The 17,996-nt window shown below is 41.8% G+C and overlaps 1 protein-coding gene across 10 annotated transcripts in view; it reads left to right on the top strand.

Moving 5' to 3' along the window:
• RYR1 (ryanodine receptor 1) overlaps window positions 1–17,996 on the top strand; it is a 375,187-nt gene that overhangs the window by 269,916 nt on the left and 87,275 nt on the right. For 6 of the 10 annotated variants that reach the window (XM_068250553.1, XM_068250548.1, XM_068250551.1 and 3 more), the window contains 5 exons: window positions 2,294–2,308; window positions 11,649–11,819; window positions 13,380–13,439; window positions 13,736–13,870; window positions 15,997–16,109. In XM_068250553.1, coding sequence (XP_068106654.1) covers window positions 2,294–2,308; window positions 11,649–11,819; window positions 13,380–13,439; window positions 13,736–13,870; window positions 15,997–16,109 — 494 coding nt within the window. The remainder of the gene's footprint in view (window positions 1–2,293; window positions 2,309–11,648; window positions 11,820–13,379; window positions 13,440–13,735; window positions 13,871–15,996; window positions 16,110–17,996) is intronic. The other 4 variants (XM_068250552.1, XM_068250550.1, XM_068250546.1 and 1 more) reach the window with 1 other exon arrangement.

Below are 17,996 nucleotides of genomic sequence, written 5' to 3'. Positions count from 1 at the left end.
CGCGCCTAAAGACTTTAGACGTGCTAAGTAGGTTAGCACCGCTTTGTGAATCAAGCCCAATGTGTCATACTTACACTTTTCCATCATGTTCTCCAACAACTCATCTTCATTTTGTTTTTGACAAAAATAACTCAGTTATCATAGCTTCTTCATTAATTTGTTTACCATCATGACATCTAGTAAGAAAAGTAATCACTAAAATCAGCCCTTTAAACAGATGACTTACTGTTCCTTCATGGATAAGTAAAACCAAATTATTTATCTGTCACGTTTTAACAAATGTAGTTTAAGCGGTATAACTTGATAATAATTGTCATTCTTGGTGGCTAAAAAACCAAAAATGGTTGGATTTTCAACTCAACTCAATTAAAAGGCACAATTTAAAGTGTATTGCACTGTTGACCATAGCCTCATTTATGACATTTAACCCCATTTATGTACACTAATGCTTTAGTAATCTATGAAAGTTAATAATGTGCAGCTTTTGGTTGCCAGTCCTAACATACTTGCCAACCATCCAGCAATTTTTGGATTTCTAAGAGTTTTCTTTGGTGTTATTAGCTTTTAGTTTTTGTTAACAAGTAAAAATTATTAATATATATTAAACAAGATTCTGTACAGTAACAGTCCTTTAGCAAAAAAAAAAAAAAAAAAAAAAAGAAATCTTAATTAAAAATCTACTATGTCTAATTCATGTTTAATTATTTCCATACTACATTGTTCATCAATAAAATGGAAGACGGTCCGCACAATGTCTCCAACAGATCAATAAATTTTATTCAGGACATATCCAGATCCACATAAAAGCACTCGACTAACATGTTTCAGACATGAAGTCCTTAATCATTGGACTATGATTAAGGACTTCATGTCTGAAACATGTTAGTCGATACAGTGAACAAAGGTCCCTAGTATGCAAGCAAATGCTCTCCGTAGATGAAAATGGTGGCAGTTTACAATTCAATACAAACTTACTTAACAAAACACCCTACAACAATGACCACAAATAAATTCTTTCTATCTCTCTGTTCACCCTCCTCCTAAGTATATCAGTGAAATTCTGTGATAGATGATTTGGGCTTGGTGGTAATTTTGGTGCCCAAAGGTATTTTTTAAGTGACTTTACGTAATGATGAATATTTTCTTGCATGTTGGGATGGTTCTGTTAATATGATAATTTTGGGGTATAGTTAGTCTATACTTCTCAGAGTTAAGGTGTGTACACATATCCAATTTTTAATTAGCCAATGATTGGCCAATTTTAAGACTTCTATGTAGTACAAAGCTTGCCTACACAATCTATTCATAGTATTCAAAATGTGTTGGTCCTCACACCACATGGAAGTGGTATTGGCCTATCATTGGCCAATAAAATTTTGGATGTGTATACACAGCGTACATTTGTTAATTGCGATTCCCCCTCAGTCGTAGCAACTCGGAGGGATAAGTAATTCAGGGTCCGTTGATAACCGGCACCCGAATCACACAGCTGCGCGGCCATAGACATAATAACATTATGTCTATGGCAGGGCCGAGGTCAGGCGCAGCGTGGGTTAGAGTGTGCGCCGGAATTATCTGCTTCGGTATCTGCAGCCTTAGTGGAAATTCCCTGGTTTGATAGATACTATTGAATGTTTGGCAGGTAAGTGGAGACTTAACTCTTGGCAGGGAAAAGGAAAACTGTAGGCATATCAAAGGATGGGAAAAGTCATAAAGGTCTTAAACGAGCAGTTGAACCGCAGAGTCCATGTTGCTGAGCATCTGAGGATTGACTACCATTTTGTTCCCTCATGTGTACCTGACTGAGGTAATTCACATGAGTGTTCGGGGTCAGCAGTTGCTGGAAAGATAAAAACATCAGCTTCTGGTGGGTATAAAACTGTATCACCACCACCACCACCACCCCTCAATGCCTCCACCTGCCCACAAATGCTAGACTGTTTCTATGTAGCTGCCATCAGGTAATGTGCCATCATTGTCAGCCCTCCTTGTGAACTTAGCTGTGGGTTAAGGCACAGGGTTGAAGGTGAGATTAGGAATCCGTAAAATGAATCGGTCTTCTTGACTTTTTATGCCAAAATTACCGCTGCGCCCAGTCATATTGCTCTGGTATCCAATATACCACCTCTAAGCCAGATTTATCCTCTTACACGTGTACCCACTGATACGTCTGTATTATGATATTCTGTTGACCTTATGGCTTGTTAACTTTTACCTCCTAATACTGTCCATTTTTAGATTTCAGTTTCCACTATAACAAACTCTTGTGTTTCTCTTTTTGTTCCCATGTTAGTCTGGAGAAAGCCAGGTCAGCAGTCTACCTCTTCTCTTGTGGTGGGGCTGCCGTGTTGCCCTATGCCTGTGTGGATAGCATGGCTCCTTCTGTCTGTCTGTCCTTCGCTCACTTTATGAAGTCTTCTGTCATACTGTACTGTCTCGCCTAGTCTTAATAATACAAGGGAATTCAATTAGGAGAAGTGGCTGCTGTCTACAGGAAACTGAAAGATTCCAGATAGAAGATCTTTTCTTCTACACCTTATTACTGTAGCTGGACTGGTGGCTGTGGACAAAACGTGCAGTTTTCTTGAATGCACTTTCTACAAACACTTCTCGTTCTTATGGTTCATTTCAGTATTGCAGTTAGAAGCGTGAGGACCTTGGGATCAAAAGTGTCTACATTTATTTATTATACTCGGGATAAGATAAAATGAGCTAAATCACTAGCAATACAGTGTTTGAAAACACAATCAAACATTTCACACAAAAACAGTGCTTTGTCATACTGTGAAACAAGTTGGTGGTGTTGAGCCTGTGAGTTAGACGGCATCTCTAAGTAGCATTTCAGTTCACCAGACTCTGGACCAAGCATAATGAATTGACATCAGTATGCTGCAGCCACACAAAGGTGGCCACACTTTTTCAGCTTGTGAGCTACTTATTTATTTACTTAATTACAAATTAAAAAATGAGCTACCAGGAAGAATCTATCTACAGATGTAAGCCACACCTGCAGTACATGCTCAGCGGCAGTCCATCAATGACAACAACAAGCCACTGCGGCAGACCATTAATGATAACCACAAGCCACCAGTCAGTCAGATGCATATTGTAGAGTCCACTTCAGTAATCCAAACAGAACAGTGCTTGACCTAATCGTCACTTATCATGCTCCAGAAAACTGTAATCAGCAGTAGCACATAATGCTTCTAAATGTATGGCTCCCCACCTTGTAACAACATAACCCCCTACACTGCTATGCAAACTTCAGGACGGCATATCGCACTAAGCTCATCCAAGTCAAAGGGACAGAGTACACATCAGTCAGGTGGGTGGTGTGGGGTCTACCCAGAAGTCCTTTGCAATCTACCGGTAGATCAGGATCTGCCTAATGGGCACCCCTGCTGTTGTGCATACAATGGTAGACATCCTGCCGGGAAACCACTTTCCCTTGTACTACTGTTGCTTTACTCATGTATGGAAAATGTGTGTGTGGCGAATTCTATTTCTCACACATCTGAGGGGGTAGTTTCGACACCTGTGTTCATTTCAGACATGAGAGCAGTACAAGCCTTGTACTGGAAGATGAGCTTCTCCAAAGATCCTCTTGTAAGGTGATAAAGAACTGGGATCTCATCATGTATAAAACTTGGAGGAAAGTGTTTGAGTTGACCTCAGCAGTTAGTATAATTCAGCTCTTGTTTCCTTTACCCAGTGTTTATACGTGAGGCCCGGTGTTCCTGCAAAGTGAACGAGGTCCAGATAGACAGAAGCTCTTGCATGTTGTCTGCAGCCTTTTTCAGAGACGGTAGTGAGTGTTTTCTGCCTGAGCAACACATGGCACGCAGAATGTGTTGGGATAGAGTGAGGGCACAGATGTGAGTGACCATGGGGGAAAGCAGGTATTCTGCACCCCTCTGAGATCTGATAAGATTGCTTTCCTGGGATCTCTGCCACTGATGGTGTTCTGGTTGGGGTGTCATATTTGTTTTGCGTTTTTTACTGTCTGTCTTAGTTTTGCAAGGTTCACATAAAAAAAAAAGAACTTTAGAAAGATAAAAACGAGAAGACCTCTTTAGTAAACGATAGTACACTTAAGCATGACCACCCTAAACTGAAGAACTTTGAAGGATACAAGCAATGCGAGAAACCTGCTAGCGATTTTATTAGTCTGCTTTTAGGCGGCAAATATGCCTAACCTAGGCCTGGATCATAGCAGACCATAGCAAGGGTTACCGAAAGGTTGGAGAGATAGCACTTGCGGGGTTGCAGTCGCATGCACAAAACTGCAGCGGGAATGCACAAGTGCTGATTCACCGACTTTTCAGCAGCCTATGGCCTAGGGGAGGGATGAAAGCTTTTGGCACCTACTAGCAAAACGGTTTTAATAAAATCGCACTGAGTTTTCCAAAGTTGTACAATGTATTCCAGCAAAGCAGAAACATAGTAAATCAGTCCCATTAAAGGGTACCTGAAGCTACATGTAACATGAGTTAAGCATATGTATTTACAGTCCTGATCCTATTTCGAGCTAGTGCACCACACCATTACACATGCTTTAGTACCAGCATTGACAGGGAAATTAAAGGGAACCTGACTCCAAGAAGTCTCACCTTTTAGTCACGTGTATAATGCTGGACAGGAAGCGCACCATCTGAAAAATCTGTATCTGTGCACTACAAGTGCCCCAAAATGTCAGAATTTGCATTTAACTATTTACTTTCATTGCTTCCGGTGCCATGCAGGTGCGCTATAACTCACTGCAGCTTCTGCGTCAGCAAGAGCACTTTCAGCGCATTACATCACAGGAAGCATAACGCGTCCCTTTGACTTTGGTCATTACGATGAGGTGCGTTAGGTAGCAGCCATGCAACACAGTAAGTGTAAAATGGTCTCCAGGAAACCCCTATTTAGGATCAGGACTATTATTAAAATTGTTTATCTCATCAGTTTCTTTTTTTAAGGCTTGTTTTGTGTTTTTTCAAAAATGTTCTATGCTATACTATAAAGTGAGAGAAGGGTCTGAAGGATCTACATCCAGTACATGCCAGCTGCCCCATTGTTATTTTTGGGCAGGATTGGGACATATTTTTTTAGCAATATGTCCAGACACACTTGGCCAATTGGTCTCGGGTGCAAATTCTTTTTGGTGGAGTTTTCATATCTAGTGTTTTTGCCGTCCCCAAGAGGAGGCAAAGAGGTGTCTGCTTTATACGTAGAGAATCATTCAAGAGTAGACAATACTCCTCCTATATATTGTATACTAGCTCTGCTGATATTAGCGTGGTTTACCAACCAACTTCTATGTAAAAAAAAAAATAGTCCAGTACAAAAAGGTAATCCTCTAAATGCATATTCTATTCTCTCACATTTATGAATCAGGACATACACAGCAAGCATATATCCAAGGGGACTTATAATTCTGACAACCCCAACTTGATATGTAGTTAGGTAACATGAAGGGTAGTCCAGGGGCATTTTGGCTTTGATAGTTTAACTGGGAATGGAAGGTGCATATATCACTCCTTTAGCATAGGTTTTTTTTGTATACAGCATTAATATTTTGTAGTCAGAGGGCTTGTATAATCACTGTACTGTTGCTGTCTTTTATGTATTTTCTTGTGCTTATTTTCTCATCTCTGTCTGACACTGTAATATCGTACATTGCTTAAACCTTGTGTTTTGTGTGCTCATCCGCTAATCTGTTTTTCATCTGTTGTGACTGTTCTTTTATGTAACCTGTACCTCTTCATCTTCCACATCTTATCATTACTTCCCCTACGATTCCACTTTTATATCTAGACTCAATGTTCCTCACTGGCATTTACTTATCCTCTTTGACAACCTATTTGGCCTCCCTTCTTAATAATATGTCTGTTAAAAAGACTCTGAAGCGAGAATAAATCTCGCTTTAGAGCTCATAGTTAGCAGGGGCATGTGTGCCCCTGCTAAAACGCTGCTATCGCGCGGCTAAACGGGGGTCCCCTTCACCCCCAAACCCACCCCCGCATACCTTGGTCGCAAACTTGGTCGTGATTTATTTCTTCCTGGAGGCAGGGCTAACGGCTGCAGCCCTGCCTCCAGTCGCGTCTATCAGCGGAGCATCGCCGCCTCTCCCCCGCCCCTCTCAGTGAAGGAAGACTGAGAGGAGCGGGGGAGAGGCGGAGATACGCGCTGACAGACGCGCGTGGGGCAGGGCTGCGGCGGTTAGCCCTGCCTCTATGCGGAAGAGGAAATGCGCTGCACGGAGGGGGATTTGGGGGTGAAGGGACCCCCGTTTAGCGGCGCGATAGCGGCGGTTTAGCAGGGGCACACATGTCCTTGCTATCTATGAGGTCTGAAGTGAGATTTATTCTCGCTTCAGACTCTTTAAATCTGAGCCACTCATTTTGACAGGCCAGCTTTACCCAAACAAGACTCTTCTCTTTTCAGTAATATTTGTAAGTTAACATTCTCTTTTGTTAGGAATTCTCACTGTTGGAGGTTCAAGTTTTGCCCTATCTCTACAGCAGTTATCGAGCAATAGCATAAAATACTGTATGATATGTGCTAATTAGAATCCACAGACATATACCATTTTTATGGCTTCAGGAGTGAGGCAGAGTGAGGGACTATGCAATATTAAATGGTATTAGAGCCCATACAAAATATAACATCTGTGTAAACCCACAGCATTAGTGGGATTATACTCCCAAAACTAGAATTTCAGTAACTACACTTTGGTACATAAAAGAACATTTGAAAGCATTCCTAAGTATTCCCTGTGTGTAATAAAAACTGTAGCAGTACCGGCTTGCTTATCGGCAAATGTATTCATTGCCATCAAGAATCTCTCTGCCTGTGTTTTCACTCTGCCCCACTCCTTTTCAGAATTTGCCAGGATGATGTCTATTTAGCAGAGGGAGGAAGCAGAATCAAGACACAAACCGAGAGTGTCTCCTGGCTGACAATGATTACATTTGCCAATTAGCCAGAGGAAAGCAAGCCTGTACTGCTCTCTGCAGTGAAAGTTAATGTATCTAAGAGTAGTTATTGAATTTTTAGTTTTGGGAGTATAATCTCACTTCAACCCAAGTCTGATATAACATTTTATCTGAATTTCATTTTTTACATGTCTTTGTAGTCCTTCCCCTTTCTATGTATCTGCTTGTGCCTACCTATGTCTGTGCACTTTCTTCTGTATTTCAAAAGAAAGCAAACGTCTGGGCATAAGGTAAAAAAAATATCCTTGAGGAATAAAGCAGATACTCTCCACTCCAGGTAAGCTCTTCCCTGGCCTTCCTCTTCTTTACTTAGCAGATATCCTCTCCCCTAGTTCTGTTGTCAGGTGTTTAGTGAGTGTTCCAGTCCCCCTGGTTTTTGCATTAATGGGAATGGTAAGTGGGTAGCAGACTTGGCAATTAATGTACCTCCAACTACCCTTCTGTATTAACTCATGTCATAAGGGGCTGGACAGGGTGGCCAACTTGGAAGACTGAGCTGTTGGATCTCACCACTGTAACCGTGGTGGTGTGTAGGAGGGAGGTGGGGGGGGGGGGGGCAAAGACTCTACGCTAGTCTACTTCGATGAACAGTTCACTAATCATGGCAGTGGCACCCTCTACAGCATAAAGGGTTATGGTTGGCCGAATATTGTGGGTATTGTTTAGAACCTAGCAGTCCGAAAGGGCGCTGTCCACCCAGTCACGTTAGCGGAATTTCTTTGTAAGGTTTCCTGCTGGGTCCCCTAAGCTAGACTAGATTCAAGATTCCAATGGGAGATGGAATAGAAGAGAAGGACCACAGGAAGCCTCTTTGGAGAGTTAGTTATCCGTCGTCGTCGTCCCCCCCCCCCCCCCCCCCGAACAGCTGATTTTCTTTTTTCCCTTATGCCCAGGGTTCTGATTTAAAGTGAAACCACAGTGACCTAACCTGCAGACAAGCAGACCACTCTCAGATGTAGGCATATATTATAGGAACCTTCAATCATAGTTTTTTTTCTGTATTATATCTGCTGCTTTATTTATGGCCAGGATATAATTTTTCTTCCACTGTGTTTGACCTGTACACTTAATGTTGAATGTGTGCATTTTGTAGGTACTGCCATTATGATCTTACAGTAGATTTAAAATTATATATGGTAATCTTATAATTTAGTAATCAGAATGCTCAAATTTTACCTTTTTCTGCCAGCTGAGATCTTAACATTTTGGTCACATGACCAGGAACAAACAAGTTCAGGGAAATTGTTTCAGGCTCTGTGGGTGGAGCTGCTGTTTGGATTGGATTGTGCTGCTGTTCTGAACAGCGGGCAGGTACAGACCAAATTTTCTTGAGAAAATTGCAGTCTGCAGCAAAGATGTTTTGTTTTGGTTTGCAGAAAAGGCACCGTATCTAGGCTTCTGACCAGATACTTTAAAGCTCATCCAAAAAGTTTATGAACAGACAAAAAACAGTGTTGTGCCTCCACACATCTAGAAAAATATTTATGCCTTTTCTTACAACAGGGTTCCCCAAACTGGGATTCAAGGGGTGCGCAACTGTCTTCTCGTATGCAGAGTTGTGTGTGCGGAGGACCATGCTGAATGGTTATATTTACATATATCTGCTTCAGATCTCAACCTTTTTCTCCCAGCTGCGAACATTGCCATAATTATTCACACTGGCTCAGTGGCTGGGTGACTTTTGTGTCATACGTCCATTCAGTCAGAAGGCCGTGCATGCATAATGTGAAAGAACTGTGATCTAGAGCAGATTAGGGGAGTATAGTCATCCAGTGTGCTCTTCAGTATGAAGGAGTCTGCATTGGAGAGACATTATGGGTGGAGCACTTCAATAAAAAAAGGGTGTGCTGTGGGGGCACTACAGTGGTTACACTCTATAACTAGTGGAAGTAAAATGGGAGGCAGTGTAACAGGCTGCCCTAATGATGGGGACTATAGTTACATAATGGAGGGAACTGTAACTAGGGTTGCAATAAGAATGGCAATATATTGCAAAGAACTGCAAGTAAGGGGCACTATAATGGGGGGAACAATTATTGGAGGGGATCTGGGAGCACTATACTAAATAATGGGAATTTAGTATAGTGGCAGCATAATAACTGATGCACTTTACTGTAGACCACTATAATGAAGGGCACCCTACTGGTGGGAGCACTAAAGGGGAGAGCTTTATTGTGAAGGGTAACACTATAGTAAAGGATGAACTAACAGAGTGAACTGTAATGATTTCTACACTAACAGGGTATTTAGGATTTTAATGTAGGGGGTTCTATAATAGGGGAGCACTAAAAGGTAGCAATATATTAAAAAATAATGGTAATCAAGGGGCAGTATAGTAAAGGAAGCACAATAGGGTGTTTTAAAATGGATTTCATTCGTTTTCATTTGTTCTATGGCAGACTGTCACCAGGGGACATCTAGTTTCTATTACATTGTCAGAGCATGTACCGTATGTGGTGGCCTTAACGAGACACTGAAGGGGAAAAAAAAAGAATTTAAGATATGATTTGAATGTGTAGTACAGCTAAGAAATAAAACATTAGGAGCAGAGATATACGTCTAATATTGTTTCCAGTATAGGAAGAGTTAAGAAACTCCAGTTGTGATCTTTGCAAAAGAGCCATCGAGCTTCACCACTTTCAAACTCGCAGAGAGCTCTGTCTTCTGAAGTTTATCTCAAGTGTCTGGCACTGTATTTTATTTTTCTCTCCAGAGGACAGGTCAATAGTTCACTGGACTGCTCTGTAAAACATTTATAATGCTGAGTAGTGTGTAAACTGCAAACATTAGAGGGTGCAATGTTATAAAAAAAACACTATATAACTGAAAATAATATGAGAATATTTTTTTGCTACTAATGTTCTAGTAATTATCCGTACTACACAACCAATTTATTATATCATATATTTTTTTTTCCCTTCAGTGTCTCTTTAAGTGAGAATCTGACTGCCTGGCATGAAAAATAGCTGATATATATATATATATATATATATATATAACAAAAACTGTGCCCACAAACAGAATAGCTGGCAGCAGGATTTGTTTCAAAGCGATAGAACTCGATAAAGTGCTGCGCTTTTCACTCTGTGTAGATGGTGTCACTATAGATTCACATACAGCCCACCAATAGATAATACCGCTAACATAGTGTAACATTGTACTGATTCATATAAACAAGTGTCATCCACCAAAACACCGCCAGTGAGGAACATGTGATCAGGTGCACCATCTCAGTGCGGAGAGTGCACAGTAGCACCACCCCATTCACACGGGGCTCACCGGAAATCCAAATGACTGAACTACAAGCAGTAATCCTGACAACGATCTAGTCAGTAGTCGCACCAGGAAAACATTTAAAGGAATACAGGCATAGTGTAATACTCCAATGAATGTACAAAAAAGTAGTTCAAAATGTCTCTCACAAATAGCAAAGAGTATGTGCATTCAGTGGGCGATAGTGTTTCGACAGCCTGGCTCCCACTAGTCTCACCAACTGGATGCCCTGGAACCAGGTCAGCTTTAACTTCCCTCTCGTAATGTCAGATGCACTCTGGTTTGTCTGCTGGTTTCATCCACTAGCCAATCAGATGAAATTCCCTGATAAATCTGATTGGCTACAGAATGAAACTAGTATGGCCGACCCATACCAGAGTGCATCTGATATTACAAGAGGGAAGTTTGAGTGGGACGTTTGAGCCGATCTGTTCCAGGTCATCTAGTGAGGGAAAGAAGTGGATGATAGGGTTGGTCATGAAATGCAAATCATTGTGAGTTGATGCAGGATTATGCAAATTCAGAATTCAAATGCATACCGCCTGAAAATGGACCAATCAAATTCCACGTTGACATGATAGAACTGGTCCATTTTCAAGTTTCCTAAATTATCGTACTAAATTTGTATAATCCTAAATGCACTCTGAATTATTCGCATATTATTGATCTCGGGCGATGGGCTTACTCTTTGGTGTTTGAATGCAATTTTTAACTATTTTTAAACATTAAAATCAGTGTTGCACTATATTTGTATCCCTTCGAGGCTTGCTTCGGTGGACCCATGTGAGTGGGCAGGTGCTATTGTGCACTCTCCACACTGAGTTGCTGGGGATGGAGGCTGAGCGATCACATTTCTCACTGGTGGCAATTTGGTGGATGACACCAAATGAATCGATACTACCATGTTCTGTTAGCAGTTTTATCTACAGGTGAGCTGGGCTCTACAGGTAGTAAATCGCTATCTATACTGATAAAGTAATATAAGTAGAAGACCTCTCTTCTCAGTGGCCTTACTGATGTAGAATGAGCACATTGTATGTACTGGTTTGTTGTCTTCAGTGGTTTTTGTGTATTGTGCTATGGACCTCTATAGAGGTCTTACTGAGTGATGCTTTTTGGGCTCTGGTTTTGGCTGGAACTTTGCTCTTGGCAGGCATTGTAAGTTTAAGCAGCTGCAGATGTTGGCTAAGCAGACTTTTTGCAATTTGTGGCTATTGGCTGTGCGAAGGAAGAGCTGGTGCCTGGTTTGGTTATTTTGGCAATTATTTATTTTTTTTAAATGATCTGCCCTTGGTTATTGTTGTTAAATGCCAAGTGGTTGAATTGCATGTGCCATGTACCCCTAGAACTCTGGTCCTTCTAGGCTTAGGTGGTATATTGTCCCTCTGTCTTCAGTCTGGAGGCTCTGACCAGGAGCGCACCAAGAAGAAGCGGCGCGGAGACCGTTACTCTGTGCAGACATCGCTCATCGTTGCAACCCTGAAGAAGATGCTTCCAATCGGTCTCAACATGTGTTCCCCGACTGACCAAGAGCTGATTGCACTGGCCAAGACCCGCTATGCTCTGGTGAGTGTGACATGCATCCAGAACAATGCTGCAGTAGGTTAAACATCAATTCCACAGTCAATTCAGGAGCTGGGCTTCTTAACTGAAGGATTTGACCAGTAAAATACCACATTGAGAGTTTATACTCATTGCTACTGGAGAATCAGGCTTTATTTATGACAGGGACTTGCGCCACAAATGGATTAATGCTAGGGTCCAAATATACAGGGAGGAATGAGAGGACAGCTTACAACCTGTCCATATGGTGTCTTTCTGTCTTAAAGGACCAGTACTGAGAAAAATTGTAAAATTAAAAAGACATACGGTACATGTAAAATGTACATTTATCCCGACGTACAATGCTCTATAAATTACTTTTATTCCTTTGTCACTGTTACTTACTTTAGGTTGTAAAAAGTTGAAAGATCTAACAGTTTTTGAACTATCCATCTCCTCATGGGGGATTTTTCAGAATTTCCTTTATTCGTCACAAAAGCATTCCCTGCTAAGTACTGTATATTTTGCTGTATAAGACTACTTTTTAACAATTGAAAATCATCTGAAAAGTCAGGGGTTGTCTTATATGCCGGGTGATACACCCTATCCTGTTACCGACTCTCAGAGCTCGCTGCTGAGGACTGTAGTGAAGCGGCGCAGGCACACATGTGCGAGATGTGAGAGGCAAAGAAGGAGGTAAATAGGATACAAGGGCGGGCCAGACAGGTGAGAGAGGCGTGTTTTATGGGCACAGCGCAATCTATTCTTCCATACCGCTCTGGTAAACAGGGAGACAAGGAGAACTGACCAATCCGCTTAGGGAGAGGGAGAGCTGACCAATCTAACCAATCGCTTATATACTGTAATATACTGGGTACCACATACAGTACAGCACCAGTATCTGTTCATACATAGCACCAGTATATGATTTTTTAAATTTTTATTTGGTGTGCGTTGGAAGAGGGGTAGTCTTATATGGCGAGTACATCCCAAACTCTATATTTTACCTGGAAAAGTTGGGGGGGGGGGGTCGTCTTATATGCCGGAATATACAGTATCTGTACAAAGATGCCAGCTAGCCGTCCTACTCATTGCACACTATTTTGGCAGCTGGACTAAGCAACTGCTGTTCAGTAAATGCTTTTGTCAATAAAGGAATACCTGAGAATACCCCATGAGGAGATGGACTAGTCTAAAACCTGTTAGATCTAGCTACGATAACTGACATAGGAAAAAAGTAACTTCCACTTCAACAAGTTGCCCTAAATACCTTTCTCCAAGCCTTGCCTTCTTTCATTTGATCCGGTAATCTTCCCCAATAGTAGACTTCTGAAGGCAAATAACTTGATTTCTACACCAAAAAAAAAAAATGGGCTCCCCTGTCACTGTTGACCTAAAACTTTGCTTACAGATGAAGACTTGCCTAGACATGATAGATCATGTATTATAGCCCATAGTTGTGATTTTCATTTTAAATCTTTCTGAGGGACAAAATAAGTGTTGCTATGTTATTAAAGTACTGCAGGTGTCTCCCTGCGCTCCTTCCCAAACCCATTTCTTAGGATTTTTTTTTCCTTCTAACAGAAAGACACAGATGAAGAAGTAAGAGAATTTCTGCAAAACAACCTTCATCTTCAGGGCAAGGTTAGTACATTCTGCCATGGGGAACGATCCTTCTGTTTCTGTTCATTGGGGAATCCGTATCTGGCATGGAACTGTGGCTGTTCCTGGGCTCCTCTCCCCTAAACACCAGCCAGGCCCCAGACAGACACCATATTACCTCACCTATCATTCTGGCTATGTTTGTGGAGTGTGAGCCCCGCCCCTCAAACAGATATGCTGGGTTAATAAAAATGTTGGGGGGGCGGGGGGGGGGGGGGGGGGTAGGTTCTCTTCATTGTCTCCCTTCTCAGTACCTCTAATAACCTTTCTGTGTTTAGGTGGAGAATTCCTCAATGCGCTGGCAGATGGCTCTGTATAATAAGATGTCTGGTAAAGCGGAGGACTCCAATAGTCCTGAGAAGATTGTGAAGCGTGTACAGGAAGTGTCCGCAGTTCTCTTCCATCTGGAGCTGGTGAGTGGCTGTAGGAATCCTATAGTAGAGTCCTAGTTATCCGGAACACAACTAGCCAGCAGTCTCAAACAACTGGCACTAATCACTAGCAGTACTCTCAGTGGAGAGGCAAACTTCTTAGGCTGTTCGTGGGCTTTGCTGTGTGCCCAAAGACGCGTACGTAATAAAGCGTGGCCTGCAAATTTGGGAGCCACGGTAAGCCAGTAGTAGAATATCGGCAAATTTACATATTCTGTTGAATTGTAAAGCAGGAGCATAAAAAATCAGTATTAAATACCAACACCTAACCCTCACCGCCACCCAGCACAGACACCCTTCTTGACACCTAACCCCCCCCCCCCCCCCTTTCCCTGCACAGACACCCTTCCTGATGTGTAACCTTCAAGGAAACATCCAGGATGATTAAAAAGTAAAAATCTACTTACCAGGGGCTTCCTCCAGCCCCTGGCAGCCGTCCTGTGCCCTCGCCACAGCTCTGCTCCCCACCAGTGGCCCGGAGTTCCCTCCAGTACAAGAGGCCCACTTGCATTCCAGCGTGCGGCTTACGTAGTCGCGCTGACGTCATCTGGACTGCGCAGTACATTCCGGATGATGTTAGTGCATCTCAGTGAGCCGTATGGTGAAGCACAAACCGATGCTGACCTGGCGAGGTCGGCATCTGCACCAGAGGGGACCGGGAACCACCGGAGCTCCATACCTCCCAACTTTTTAAGATGAGAAAGACGGACACTTAAGCCACGCCCCTGCCACACCTTTGATCACGCCCGTGACACGTCCCTAGTCATGAATACTATAAAGATTTCATGAGAAAAATATGTTGTTTTATAATTCAAACCACACTGGTCCTTTCTATCCTGGTTCATTTTCCTTCATATTAACATTTTAAAGTTAGTAATATATCAATTTAAAGGATGGGAATAAAGTTTAGAGTCAATCAAATACATTTTTAGCAGAGAAATATATGTATTTACATAGAAAGAGGGACAAAGTCCTGAAAGAGGGACACATGAGGAGGAAAGAGGGACAGAGGGACAGGGCTCCCAAAGAGGGAGTGTCCCAAAAGAGGGACAGTTGGGAGCTATGTAGTACTGCAGTCGCTAGGCCTATTTTTTAACACCGAGTCTCAAGCAACCAGAAAGCACACTTGTCTGGCACCAGCCAATCCCCATCAGTGCCGGATAAGTGAGACTCTACTGTATATGCATTATAAAAGTTCAATATAGTTAGTGTGGCTGGCAAAGACCAATGACAATTAGTTACCTTAGTTACCTATCAGTACTTAGCTTAATTTAGGTTATCTTATGCTACGTACACACTTGCAATAAATATTGTTTGCAAGGACCGATAAATACCAGACGAACGATATTGGAAAGATTGGAATGCAATGATGGGATGCAGCGATCATCATACACATTTTAACGATCGTTCTCGCAGAAAAGAACGATCAGAAGGAAATGTTGCATATATATTTATATAAAATAAAAAAAACCCACTGACATGGAGTTACAATAGATACAAATATATGATTGTTAACTTGAAAACAAAGTTTAATTGAAATGAGCAATATTGCTTCAAACGCCCAGGAGCGACAATATAGGCTCAAAGAAAATAGTGTGCTCGGTCCTCACCCCGGTACCAAAGGGGTGACAGCAATAGTTCCAGCAAAGGACCAGCACCTGGTGCTGGTCCTTTGCTGAAACTATTGAAATGAGCAATGTAACAATCTTTACGGCCGCGCTACAAAGGAAGTACTGAAGCTGGGCAGAATTCAACGTAGGCGCATTGGCCCTTGTAACGATCGTTCTCTGCCGATGTCTGTACACACTATAGTTTTGTAACGATTGTCGGTAGATACCATCGGTCAGGTTGGATATTTCCATCTTCCCGATGTCGTTCTTTTGTCGTTCGTGTTAATGATCGTTGGGTAAAGTTTTTTCCCCGATTGTCGGCAGAACGATCGTTAATTAGCTGTTTCAAACGACCGTAGTCGCCAGTGTGTACGTAGCATAAGACTTTCTGACTGATTGATGGTTTCTGATTGGTTGCTATAGACTTCTACAAAACAAAGTCCTTGCTTACTTGTTTGTCTTGTTTCAATTGCTTCCTGCCTTACCTTTCCTTACCAGACTGAACACCCCTTCAAATCTAAGAAAGCGGTTTGGCATAAGCTTCTCTCCAAACAACGCCGTCGTGCTGTGGTGGCCTGTTTCCGGATGACTCCGCTGTATAACTTGCCCAGGTACAGAACATGCACTGCCCTGCATGGAGCCTACATCAGGACAGGGTGGAGCTTAAAGAGGAACTATAGTCAAAATAACATAATATATAAATACCCTTATTTTTTCAATATTCATTTATAAATCATTTAGTCAATTTGACCTCTGTAAAATCTTTCCTCTCCCTGATCTATTTTCTGAAACTGATCACAGAAGGCTCATCTTTAGTACTGGCAGGTGATCTCTGCGGAATGTTTGTTTACTGAGAGCTCTGAAGCCAGTAGAAAAGATCTATTGTGTCTACTTATTCTGCATAATAAACAACCTAGGCTAAGTGGGAGAGAAAGTGTTTCTGATGCTGAAACCAGGATATTTAAAGAGACACTGAAGCGAAAAAAAAATATGATATAGTGAATTGGTTGTGTACTATGAATAATTACTAGAAGATTAGCAGCAAAGAAAATATTCTCATACTTTTATTTTCAGGTATATAGTGTTTTTTCTAACATTGCATCATTCTATAATATGTGCACATTACACAACACTCCGCATTCAAAATGAGTCTTTCAGAGCAGTCTGTGAAGTAATGACATCTCCTCTGGCAGAGGAAAAGTAAATAGTCCAGGAACAGTTGAGATAATAAAAGTCAGATAACAGCCCTCTCCATGACTAACTTAGTCAGAGAGCTTAATGGCTTGTTTGCATAGAGAAAAATATATATAATACCTGCGCCTTTACATATCAATTATGCAATTTGGAGTTAATAAAATGTAAATTTATTCAAAATACACCAGTAGTCTTAAAAGTTAATCTCAATAAATCCCACACATAAATTCATACCTATTCAATAAATGCACTAATCAATACTGGCCAGTATCAAAGAACTTGCTGTGCACTGCAGTGCTAAAATATGAAAAAATGACGAAAAAATGACTAAAAAATGCCTAAAAAGTGCCTAGAAAATGACTGAAGTCTCTTCCCTTGCTGACATACAGCTTCTTCTGAGAGTAATCAGTTTGGTATTATATAGTTCGCTGACATGCAACTTCTTCTAAAAATGATCAGTTGTTCCAATGGTAGGGTTAAGGAAGATGAAAGATGAAAAAATGACTAAAAAATGCCTAGAAAATGACTAAAAAATGCCTAAAAAATGCCTAGAAAATGACTGAAGTTCCTTCCCTTGCTGACATACAGCTTCTTCTGAGAGTAATCAGTTTGGTATTATATAGTTCGCTGACATGCAACTTCTTCTAAAAATGATCAGTTGTTCCAATGGTAGGGTTAAGGCTTTTGATAGCCCACACACTCACGGTTCCGTTGCTTAGCTAGGATACTTCCTTTAGTGTTCGTCCACTCAAGTCTGTAGCAGTTTTCTAGACTGGGGAGGAGTGGGTCAGGCTGCGTTCCCAGCAACTAACGATCGTTGTTACACAGGTCCCGGCCGGAGACCCGCTGCTTGAGGTTCGTGCAGCACACGGGGAGAGCTCCGATATGCGTGTTTGGAGTTGTGGGTGACGTCACCACTCTGCTTCCAATTGCCGACCGGTTTCAGTAGGCACGCCTACCTTCGTCAGGGCTTGCTCTATTGGATACTACCCCGCTATTTCATAGCCACTGGGACATGCCTTCTCCTTCAACTCCTCACATAGGTACCGCCTTGTTTGCTAAAATGCAAACAATTCTATGTCCAAGTTTAACCCTTTCGGCGCTAGACTGTCTAGTGTGAATATCCATTGTGATTCGGCTCGGGACATTTTTTTAATATAATCTCCTCCTCGCCAGTCCTTCTCTACTTTTTGAAGCGCATAAAACTTCAAAGTATTTAGTGTACCCAAAGGGCAATCTTTAAAATGTTTGCTTAGCGGATGTTTACTTTTACCACCTTTAATGTGGCTAACGTGTTCTCCAAT

The sequence above is a fragment of the Hyperolius riggenbachi genome, chromosome 8 (assembly GCF_040937935.1).
Source record: "Hyperolius riggenbachi isolate aHypRig1 chromosome 8, aHypRig1.pri, whole genome shotgun sequence".
In the NCBI taxonomy this organism is placed as follows: Eukaryota; Metazoa; Chordata; class Amphibia; order Anura; family Hyperoliidae; genus Hyperolius; species Hyperolius riggenbachi.
Note: the sequence above shows the minus strand (reverse complement) of the source record. Positions and strands in the feature narration are given on the sequence as shown.